Source organism: Trachypithecus francoisi, unplaced genomic scaffold (genome assembly GCF_009764315.1).
Source record: "Trachypithecus francoisi isolate TF-2019V2 unplaced genomic scaffold, Tfra_2.0 Lachesis_group6, whole genome shotgun sequence".
Taxonomy (NCBI): domain Eukaryota; kingdom Metazoa; phylum Chordata; class Mammalia; order Primates; family Cercopithecidae; genus Trachypithecus; species Trachypithecus francoisi.
Genome location: NW_022681471.1, coordinates 75,039,726 through 75,052,066, shown reverse-complemented (window position 1 = coordinate 75,052,066; position 12,341 = coordinate 75,039,726). Strand labels below are relative to the sequence as shown.

The 12,341-nt window shown below is 40.1% G+C and overlaps 1 protein-coding gene across 3 annotated transcripts in view; it reads right to left on the bottom strand.

The window, feature by feature from the left end:
* The window catches only part of OPHN1 (oligophrenin 1), a 400,049-nt gene that overhangs the window by 154,934 nt on the left and 232,774 nt on the right, over window positions 1–12,341 (bottom strand). For all 3 annotated transcript variants that reach the window (XM_033200949.1, XM_033200948.1, XM_033200947.1), the window contains exons 7-10: window positions 10,616–10,726; window positions 8,867–8,971; window positions 6,297–6,426; window positions 2,722–2,822 (exon numbers count right to left, since the gene is read on the bottom strand). In XM_033200949.1, coding sequence (XP_033056840.1) covers window positions 2,722–2,822; window positions 6,297–6,426; window positions 8,867–8,971; window positions 10,616–10,726 — 447 coding nt within the window. The remainder of the gene's footprint in view (window positions 1–2,721; window positions 2,823–6,296; window positions 6,427–8,866; window positions 8,972–10,615; window positions 10,727–12,341) is intronic.

Below are 12,341 nucleotides of genomic sequence, written 5' to 3'. Positions count from 1 at the left end.
TTCTACAAACTGCAGTTCAGTTTTCACTTCCTCAAAAATCCTTCTTCAAACCAACACATTGCCCGCTATGTGCTTTGCACGTAATATTAAAATGTTCTGTTTTTAGGTTTAATTTCACCACTTGACTAGGAAGTCTTCAAAAACATGAACAGTGTTTTATTCATCTTTATATCTCCAGTACCTTGCAAATACTTAGTGCTCAATAAATGTTTATGAACTACTTTATCATTCTTACCACTTTTCTGATGAGGAAACTAAGACTGAGCAACATTAGGCAATTTACTCAAGGTCAAAAAGCTACCAGACCACAGAGCTAAAATTTAAACACAGGTCTGAAGATTCAAAATGCAGTACTCCTTCTGACTACAAATTCCTAACAGGGAAGGGATGAAGATCTAATAAATTATCATTTGAGAAGGTGATCAGAAAATTGAACATGACAACACAGATGAGAGCTGACAGGCTAAAGTAGTAGAACCAACACTATAGTAAGTGCCATAGTCAGAAAGATGGCCAATTCCTGCATCTTCAAATTGGTCTCACTTCCTACACAAATTGGGGGCACTGACTTTATATAGCTGCTAGGAGGGCAAATGAGGAGCATGAATATGACAGAAGGGTCTAGTTCATTGTCTGGCACACAGCAGTTATTCAAGAAATAGTGGCTTTTGTAGTGTTCTTATTATTATGGTATCATTTATTTGTAAAATTTATAATTGTAAAGTACAAACTAGTATTAGGAAGTGAAACAGAGAACTTTCAGGAAGAAACCACTTCCAACTCCAATTTGGGGAAATCCAATTAACTCCCACCACCTCCCTCTGCCTTGTAAGTGAGTAACTAAGTTCTCCTTTCCATTCCATAAGGAATACCACATTAAAAATGCTCAGGCCACCACCATTGCAGTTTTGCAAGCAGCTACTCAATGAAAAGAGAAGAGGGAAAGAAAAACTAAAAGGAGGGCTTGCTGGCATCTGTCAGGAGGATATGAAAGTGGAATCTGCTGACTCTGTCTTGGGGTTTGCAATAAAGCACCTCTGAGCAGCCTCAGAAAAAGTGCCTAAATGAAATTATTGTCTACAAAAGGAGCTTTCCTCTCTGGTATTTGAAAAGTAATGTGTGTAGAAAAATAAAAGAAAGAGACTGCAGGCCAGTGTTGCTTATAAGCACTTCCTAGTCAGATTAATCAGCTAAGTTCTGACTGACTTGGAACAAATCAGTGCTAAAACACAGGATGAATTTAGGGAACCACACTGAAAAGTGCTTTGGCAATTGGCAGACTGGAAACTGAGGAGGGTTTTGAATGAGTAACTGGCCATAATAAAAGCACAGTAACTGGCGCCATGGCTCACACCTGTAATCCCAGCAATTGGAAGGCCAAGGAGGGAGGATCACCTGAGGTCAGGAGTTCGAGACCAGGCTAGCCAACATGGTAAAACCCCATCTCTACTAAAATACAAAAATTAGCTGGGTGTGGTGGTGTGCACCTGTAATCCCAGCTGCTCAAGAGGCTGAGGCAGGAGAATCACTTGAACCTGGGAGGCAGAGGTTGCCGTGAGCCAAGATTGTGCCATTGCACTCGAGCCTGGGCGACAACAGTGAAGCTCCATCTCAAATAATAATAATAATAATAATAATAATAATAATAATAATAAAGCATAGTTGAGGATTCCAGAAACTCTGTTTGATACAACATTTTCTACAAGTCCATCCCATCACCGAAGCACATTAAAGCAGGGAGGTAAATCTTGTAGTTAAAAGACCATCCTCACTCCAAAAAAATTTCAGTAGCCTGCAAGCACATTTCCATCCTCTCTAATTCAATATGAGCAAGCCACACAAGAGAGAGATCTTCCATGAAAAGGAACAGCAAGGGAGAGAAACTGTCCCAATTTTTCTCCAAATTCCTCCCTACCTAAATTGGGTCTTCGTACACTACTTTCAATGCTAACAAATAACTCTTGAAGCACTTCCAACAAACAATTTGTAAAGAGTGCAAATGCTTAAAAATCATGCACTAAGACCCTGTCTGAGAGCCAGTTAAAGGGGAAAGAGACACATTGAACTACTTTTAGAATATAAACAATCTGTCTAAAGATCAGCTTTTATCTTAAGAAATCCGTGTGTGTGTGTGTGGTGTGTGTGTGTGTGTGTGTGTGTTTGTAAAAGATCAGGTTCTTCCAGGTGAGTAAACTATGTTTTCAGTGTGTTAAATTTATCTTGTCATTTTCAGGAGTGAGAGAAGGTTTGGAGGGCAGAAAAAGAGAGATTAACTGCTTAAAGATATTTGGGTAGTACATAGAATGTGAGTATTGGTTACTCCAACCGTAGGCCACACACACACTCCTGTAAAAAAAGGAATTTTGGAATTCAATTCATATTTTTAAAACTTGTTATTTTAAAGAATCCAAGAGTAGAGAATTCTTAAAAGTAATTCATCCATATTTTTACATAGCTGACTGTACAATGTGAGTGGCACTTGTAAAAATAACTGGTTTGAAGGACTACTGACACTTTCAAAAGGCTTGCTCTAATTAACAGAGAAATTTTTCACTCAACTCAGTGCTATCTGACTCAAACTTAGGACAAAGTGTACATATAAAGTCATGGCTTCATGTAACAGTGATGAACTTGATGGTTTGATACTAAGTCAACATATATTCTTTTCTGAGAAACAGGCATAGATCCATTTCTAAAAATGTGGTGTAAACAAGAACTGACCTGCTTAGCACCTGGCTTCTGTTCCATAGGCGTCATGGTGAGTGTTTTGGTCTCTTTCTCATACTGGCAATAGTATTTCACCCAGGATATTCCTAAAGCCCCTACGAGGACAAGTAAAAGTGAGCAGACAGAATAACTGTTTTAGCTGTATAGGAAGTCAACCCCTAAGACTGAAGCTATTTACACATTGCTCATCAGAGTCAAACTTCAGATCCAGCCCTGCCCGTGCCCTGACTGCCATCCTTCCATAGTCACCTACCTACTGCACACAGGGAGATCCTAACCTTCACCAACTGCTTCCCACAGCTGCTTCTGGCTTGCTCAAAACCTACTCTCCCTGCCATGTTCCCTATAAATGGTATCACCATGTATCCCAGAAGCTGAAGACTACTGTCATTTATTTTGCTGTCTCTGTAACTGTTCCATGTGATTGGTCATTGGGTTATGCCCCTTCTAACCTGTACATGACTCTACATATCTCTCTTTTAACTGTCTCCTCCTCTCCATTCCTTTTAACACTGAATTAGTTAAGAACCCTATCAGTGTTGTTTTTGCTTGTTTAATTTTTTTTTTTTTTTTTTTTTTTGACAGAGTCTTGCTCTGTCACCCAGGCTGGAGTGCGGTGGCATAATCTCAGCTCACTGCAAACTCCGCCTCCTAGGTTCACACCATTCTCCTGCCTCAGCCTCCCGAGTAGCTGGGACTACAGGCGCCCACCACCACGCCTGGATAACCTTTTGTCCTTTTTTTTTAGTAGAGACAGGGTTTCACCATGTTAGCCAGGATGGTCTTGATTTCCTGACCTCGTGATCTGCATGCCTCAGCCTCCCAAAGTGCTGGGATTACAGGCATGAGCCACGGCACCCGGCCCAGTGTCTTATTTTTTATTTATTTTTTATGAGACATATTTTTAAAAAACAAAAATTTACTATCTCACCAATTATTTCATTGGCCCTCTCTCTGATTTCCCTATTGTCCCCATCTCTGATCAGTCCATTCCAATTCATTCTCCACTCTTTTGCTAGATTATTTTAAAAATATATCTCTATTTTTATCATTCCCCTCATTAGAAACCATCCATGGCTTTCCCACTATCTCCACACTCTTTAGTCTGCCTACAATGCCCTTGATAACATGATTGAAACTTATCTTTCCAGCTTTTTCTCTTGGCACCTCACCTCTATGTTCCTGTCTCAATGAATTACTTTTAGTTCCCACATAAAGAGGTAGCCATATAATTTATAGTTCAAATCCAAGACTTAAGACTGAATGAGGCTGTATTATTAATAATTACATCAGGACAGCTGGAGTAAAGCAGGACTATTCTTGGACAAGGACCCTACAAATCAACTATGTCTATCCACAACCCTGCCTCTACTCATGCAGTGGTATACACCTGGAATTCCCTCCCTCCCTCCCTCCCTCCCTCCCTTCCTTCCTTCCTTTCTTTCTTTCTTGCTTTCGCTCTCGCTCTCTTTCTTTCTTTCTTATTTTATTCATTTTTGAGACAGAGTCTCACTCTGTCACCCAGGCTGGAGTACAATGGCACCATCTCAGCTGACCAAAACCTCCACCTCCCAGGTTCAAGTGATTCCCCTGCCTCAGTCTCCCAAGTAGTTGGGATTACAGGCATGCGTCACCACACCCAGCTAATTTTTGTATTTTTAGTAGAGACGGGGTTTCACCATGTTGGCCAGGCTGGTGACAAACTCCTGACCTGCGGTGATCTGCCTGTCTCAGCCTCCCAAAGTGCTGGGATTACAGGCGTGAGCCACTGTGCCCGGCCATTCCTCCTTTTCTTTACCTATCAAACTCCCATTCATCATTCAAGTTCTAGTTCAAATACCACTTTCTTGGTGAAGCCTTTAGATATACGCCCCAAACACAGTGATCACCACATTTCATTATAATTGTTGATATATTTGTCTATCTCTCCCATCACTTTCCACTTCTTGGTGACAAAAATCATGGTTGATTCATTTTTTCAAGGGTGTCCCCAATGCATTGCACAGTATCTGGCAGAAACAGTGCTCATTAAGCATACATTCAACTGAGTAGCAATGTCATGCCCATATGACAAATCAGAATACTGGAGCACAGAAGGATCACACAGCGTACAGCACTGGTTCTCAACTAGGGGCAATTTGGCCTCCCAGGGGACATCTGGCAACACATTAGAGACATTTTAGGTAGTCACACCTGGAGATTACTATGAGCAAAAAGTGAGGAAAGACAAGGGATGCTGCTAAATATACTATAATACACAGGACCACTTCCCAGAACTAAGAATTATCCAGCCTGAAATGTCAACAGCACTGAGATTGAGAAATTGTGCAACACACAGTTGAAGAGATGAACCTGACAAGTGGGAGAATACAGCTTTGAAAATCATCAAAAGCAAACTGCTCTATGCAAAGAAAAAAGTATGATAATTTCACTACTGAAGTGCCATGCTTTGTGAATTACAGTGATTTTTGCCACTGGCAGTCTCTGGGTGTGTGTCTTCTGTTTACTCCCCAGATAAAATAACTCTGGGCAAGAACTGAATAACAGGTTGGGGAGTATTCAGTCATAGTTCTAAGGGCAAATAAAATCAAATCACACATACAGGTGTGCAAAATGTTACTGAGGAATTAGGAAAGATTGAATGCTCTACAACATTCAGTGACTAAACAAGTTAACCCACTTTCCTTAGTCACCAATGAAAAACAGATACTGTCTTTCCCACTGGAATCATGATGTTCACTAAGTGCTATAACAGCATCCATGAGCCTGAGCAACAAAAAATTCTGTCTCTACAAAAAATTCAAAAATTAGCCAAGCGCAGTGGTAGGTGCCTTTAGTTGCAGCCACTCAGGAGGCTGAGGTAGGAGGACTGCTTGAGCCCAGTAGTATGAGGCTGTAGAGAGCTATGATAGTGCCATCGCACTCCAACCTGGACAACAGGGCGAGATCCTGTCTTAAAAAAAAAAAAAGAAAAGAAAAGAGCAAACACATGACCCTAATGCAGACGAAAATATAGGGGACTATAGTAGGATCATGGGTTTTGGCATTTCACAGATCTGAATTTAACTTTAGTCCTGACACTTGTTAGTTGTGTGACTTTCAAATGGTGACCTCTCTGAGCCTTAGTGGCCTTATGTGTATGGGTATAAACTGGTTGCAAAGATTAAATGAGGCAGTGTTTTCAATGAACTTAGCACCATGTCTGGTACATAATAGGTATAAGAAATATTATTTTTCTACTTCCCTTCCTCTACTTCCCTTTTTTCCAAAAGAGTAATCAGAAGGATTAAAGTACTAATAATACCCATTTTGAATCTCAGAGAAAACCTTAGGTCTTATCACTACAAAGCCTTTGTAAGACAAATCTTTAACTTCCTCTCAGTTCTCCTTTTTTTTTTTTTTTTTTTTTTTGTTTGTTTGTTTGTTTTCAGTATTCCCTGCCTGCGCTCTAAGGGAATTGTAGCTATCAGGGGTCCATGAACAGTAAGGGTGCCCAAAATTCAGAGCCAACAAGTGGCAGTAGTTCCTGGCTTACTGAACCCAATGGATACCCCTATGTCCCCACACACATTTCTCTTGTGTATAGAGATAGCCTTCAATAGTGGGCTGTCCTGGAAGTTTGCATGTCTGGGGAGCTTCTTTCATCCTTTTCTTAAGTTCTTCCATCTCTTCCCGGGTACTGGAGAAATGATTTCTTGTCTGTCAAGACATCATAATGAAAATCATTATTATCATCATCATTATCATGAAAAAGTATTTCTTGGTCAGAGACTCAGTACAGAGTTTTCCCTGCTTACAGCATGTGCAACCATAAAGCAAAAAAAAGAAATGGTGAATGGCATGGTGAATGGAAAACAAGTTTATAGAGTCTAATGCTCCTAAAGACTACATAGGAAACAAAAATGTAACGAGCAATATACTCATAAAATAACAACTGGGAGGCTTTATACTAATAGGAATCACATAAGGCCCTAATAAGAAATCTTAGAATTCTGAACATGAGTGATACCCTGCTTTACAACAAGGGAGATGTCAGACAAGGTTCTCAAAGGTAGCATTCTCATAGCAACTTCCAAGTTGTGCCTCAAAGTTATAGCCTAGTTGATACTGAATCAAATTCTGGTCAAGAAGATAAAATATATGAGAGGGTGCTCTCTTGGGAGAAGGGCCGACAGTAGCTATGTTTTCATACTCACAAATACCAAAACCTAATGATGAGAATAAATCTATTCAAATCTACACAACTAAAACACGATGGTAAGACATGTGTTGAAATGTGGGTATGAAAATCAAGACAGAGGCCGGGCGCGGTGGCTCAAGCCTGTAATCCCAGCACTTTGGGAGGCCGAGACGGGTGGATCACGAGGTCAGGAGATCAAGACCATCCTGGCTAACATGGTGAAACCCTGTCTCTACTAAAAATACAAAAAACTAGCCGGGCGAGGTGGCGGGCGCCTGTAGTCCCAGCTACTCGGAGGCTGAGGCAGGAGAATGGCGTGAACCCGGGAGGCGGAGCTTGCAGTGAGCCGAGATCACGCCACTGCACTCCAGCCTGGGCAACACAGCGAGACTCCGTCTCAAAAAAAAAAAAAAAAAGAAAAGAAAATCACGACAGATAAGTTTTTAGTACCCAGTCTTAAAATTATGACATGATGTTAGTGAGAGAGGTGATCTGTGCTGCCCATCTAGTTCGCCCATGCTTATCCTGTTAATAGTCACCCATATGTATACATTCAAGGCTTGTTGTTACATTTGTACACATCAAGTGATATATAGAGGAAGATTCAAGGGATTAACTTGGTTGTAGTAGGAAGATGTTGTAAATCAGGAAATTCTGGAGAATGTGAGAGCCCCTAGTTCCTTTCTGCAAGGAGAGTATATAGAAAGAAAAAATAATAACAACTGTAAATCCCAGTCCTCCTAAACAACCAAGGGGGCTTATTTTCACTATAACTTACCAGCATTTTTCATCTAAAACTACATCTATATATTTCATGCAATTTAACATCCATTCTTTTTTTTTTTTTTTTTTTTTTTTGTTGAGACGGAGTCTTGCTCTGTCGCCCAGGCTGGAGTGCAGTGGCCGGATCTCAGCTCACTGCAAGCTCCGCCTCCCGGGTTTACGCCATTCTCCTGCCTCAGCCTCCCAAGTAGCTGGGACTACAGCGCCCGCCACCTCGCCCAGCTAGTTTTTTGTATTTTTAGTAGAGACGGGGTTTCACTGTGTTCGCCAGGATGGTCTCGATCTCCTGACCTCGTGATCCGCCCGTCTCGGCCTCCCAAAGTGCTGGGATTACAGGCTTGAGCCACCGCGCCCGGCCTTAACATCCATTCTAAAGTCACCAACTCAGTAATGCCTTCTCTGACTCTACCAGGTAGCCAAATGCTATGAACTTTTTAAAAACCTTTGGCTTTGATTCTATTACAGCACTTATCATTATGGATTATGATTTATCTCTGTTTATTTCTGTCTCCTACAAGAAACTGTATGTTCCTTCAAGACAGAAAAACTTGCATGCATCCTCATGGCATATCCAGTGCCTTTCACAATGCCTGGCACAGAGCTTATGTTCATTTTTTCCATAAACACTTGTTTAATCTGGGTTGAATAAAGGAACATGTAAAAGAATATATATGAAAAGGATGGGAACACTGTGCCTACATGCCCATCTTGACAAAGAAGGTAGAGAAAACCTTTAAAAATAATTTATGTGACGCTACTAATAAGTACTGAGAAAAGAAAGAGAAGATAAAATGAGTGTTTGTGGTAATAAAATCCACAGTGAGAGTGTTTTGACTGAGCAGGGAAGTAACTTAAGGCCTGGGCTCAAATAGCCTATAGCTGTGTCCTGATCTGACAGAGATGCAGCAAATTAGCATACTTAATAAATATTGCATAGATGAAGGTATTTGTGTGTGGAAGGGTGGGTTTGAACAGCAGTCAGCCTCAAAAACAGGAAAGAGGTGAAAGTGGAAGAGCAAGAACAGTCTGATACACTAAATATTTGTGATCCACACCAGTATATCCCAACAAATTGGCTAGGATGCAGTAACCTAGAATCCCAAAAATCAAGGTCGCTGGGGCTGAAATTCAATCGGAATGGAAAGACTGGTGAGAAAAATCCACATGCAAACTCACATTCTGTAAACTGAGCTGGAGCTGCTGTTTGTATGGGAGGAAATCCTGTGTGAGCTCCACAGTCAGGCTGTTAGAAATGAACAGACTATGAAGAAAGGCCAAGACCTAGGGAAAACATGTAAAAATAACTTTGTCACCAGTATCTTCTAATAAACTAAATAAAAGAAACATGAACTCACCAAAAAACTCCATGGTGTGGCTGGGCACAGTGGCTCACACCTGTAATCCCTGCACTTTGGGAGGCCGAGGCGGGCAGATCATGAGGTCAGGAGTTCGAAACCAGCCTGATCAACATGGTAAAACCCCATCTCTACTAAAAATACAAAAATTAGCTGGCCGTGGTGGCATGTGCCTGTAATCCCAGCTACTTGGGAGGCTGAGGCAGGAGAATTGCTTGAACTCGGGAGGCAGAGGTTGCAGTGAGCCGAGATTGTACCACTGCACTCTAGCCTGGGTGACAGAGTGAGACTCTGTCTCAGAAAAACAAAAAACAAACAAACAACAACAACAAAATTCCATGGTGTTTACCCAGTATAGCAGTCAAACACAAACCAGTCTACACATCACTGTTTTCATTTCAGGTTAAACATTTACCCTTGACTCAGCTTCAGAAAATAAGAACTATTAACAAATTTATTAACCCAGAGCTTGCTCAGATCTCATATAAAGACATTCATCATTTGAACAGTATGTGAATGAACTGCATCTTTCCTCTATATATCCTCAGCAACCACAAACAATAGGTGCTCAATAAATATTTCTTGAACGAATGAAAGTAAATAAATAAATGAATAAATCAAGATTTTCTACCTTACTTTAATGAAGACTGTCATAATGCTAAAAGATCAATAGAGTCTAAACCAACTTTAAAATTAGAAATGATTCACAGGGTTGCAGAAAAAGACATATAAATGATATATAATATATATTTGTATAAATTTTCAATCCCGTTAAAAATTAAATACACGGGCTGGGTACGGTAGCTCATGCCTGTAATCCCGGCACTTTGGGAAGCCAAGGCAGGGGGATCACTTGAGCCCAGGAGTTGGAGACCAGCCTGGGCAATATGGTGAAACCTTATCTCTACAAAAACATACAAAAAATTAGCCCGGTATGGTGGCATGCATCTGTAGTTCCAGCTACTCAGGAGGCTGAGGTGGGAGGATCACTTGAGTCCAGGAGACAGAGGTTGTAGTGACCCAAGATAGCACCACTGCACTCCAGCTTGGGTGACAGTGAGACCCTGTCTCAAACAAATATATGAAATGGAAAAATCTACACAAGACAGAAGTAAATGGAATGAAAAAATGTGAAATGGAAAAAACTACACAAGACAGAAGTAAAAGTAGTAGAATAAGAAGTCATTGACTGCAAGGGACAGAAGTCCCTAGCACAGTACCTGGTATATGAGAGAGACTTTTAGAGGCTCCTGAAAGTGTGAGAAGGAGGAAGGGAAGGAAACAAAGTAATAGGAAGAGTGGTAGAGAATTCTGGAAGGGAGAGGGAAGGAGAGAGAAAAAAAAGGAAAGAGAAAGAAAATAGCCACAGAAAAATAGAGAAAAAGGTTAGGGGAAAAGAGAGAAAAATATATACTAAAGAACAAGAAAAACATAAGTTAGACTATGTTCTAGACATTTCCAATGATTATCCTTCAAGTTCTTTGAGATTCTGTTTTTATGATCAAAGTTTGTACATTTACCAGGCATTTGATAAATATTTTTAGACCATTCATCAACAGAGAAAACTTACAGGTTCCACAATATTGAACTTCTTGGACTCCTGAACTTCCTGGATTTGATAAACATAATCAAGAGAGGACTCGAAAAAATTGTGCCTCTCCTTGTCCACCTGTAGGTCTGCCTATAGAAGAAGGAAAACAAACATTACATATTGGGATATTCATGAAAGTCAGTGATTAAGGACTGAACAGAATGCTAGAGCTAGATGAGCATTAAGCCACCAACTAGTGATGTTACCCTTTATTTTAGAGATAGAGAACCTAAAGCCAAGAGATTAAAAAGTGACTGATCCAGGATTCCAATTTCTGGTCCAACACATAAAAAGCTTGAAGTCATTATACCCATTCTGACAAAAAGAAAAAAGCTGAACAAGTGTAAAATCCACACATTTTCTTATATCCAACAGAGAACTGAAGTCAGAGGAAAATCTGCTCCCTCAAAAACTACAGAGACATGAATACAGAGAATAAGAAATTAACAAGGGCAGAATCCCAAGAACAGAAGCATGCTAGTATGGCCAGTACTGAGAGGATTACAGCAGAAAGAACTGCAAGTCTCAAGTCTTATTTAACAAGAAATGAGAAAATCTGAGCACAAAAACAATGATGCCAGAGAAAATTTTAGAGTCAGACAATGACAGCTACAGCAAACTAAGCACAGCCTAGCTCCTAGTCAGATCAACACAAAATCTCACATTAAAGACCTGTTTCGCTCAGTTCCTTTCATCTGAACATCATCACTGGCTTTATTAAAAGGCAATAAACACAGTCTGAAGAGAAAAAGGAGCATCAGAATCAAATGTAGGTAAGGCAGACATTGTAGAAATATAAGACTGTAGGCCAAGTGCGGTAGCTCACACCTGTAATCCCAGCACTTTGGGAGGTCGAGGTGGGTAGATCACCTGAGGTTAGGAGTTCGAGACCAGCTTGGCCAACATGGAGAAACACTATCTCTATTAAAAATACAAAAAACTATCCAAGTGTGGTGGTGCACTCCTGTAGTCCCAGCTACTCTGGAAGCTGAGGCATGAGACTCACTTGAACCGGGGAGGTGAAGACTGCAGTGAGCTGAGATCATGCCACTGCACTCCAGCCTGGGTGACAGAGCAAGACTCCATCTCAGAAACAAACAAAAAAGAAATATAAAACTAAATTAAAAATAATTATAATTAATATAAGGGCTCTAATATAAAAAGCGGACAGCACGTAAGAACAAATAGGTAATAGTAGTGGGCAGATGAAAACTGCAAGAAAGAATACACAGGAAAGACTAGAAATCAAAAACACTGTAGCAGAAATGAAGACTACTTTTAAAGGGTTCACCAGTAGATTGAACAAGACTGAGGAAAGAACCAGTAAGCTTAAATACATGTCAACAAAAATGTGGGAAACTGAAATGCAAAGAGAAAAAAAAAATGAAAAACATTGAGTAGAATACTCAGGAACTGATGAACAAGATGTTAATATATGCATATTCAGAGTACCAATAGGAGAAGAAAAAGAGGCAGAAACAGAAGAAATATTTCAAGCAATAATGACTGAGAATTTTCCAAAATAAAAGACAGATATAAAACCCCACATCCAGAAAGCTCAGGATAAATACCAATAAATACAATAATACAATAAATACTAATAATTACCAATCAGGATAAATACCAAACAATCTCCATGTACATATATGATATTCAAAACTGCAGGAAATAAAACACAAGAGAAAATCTTGAAAGAAGCTAGAGA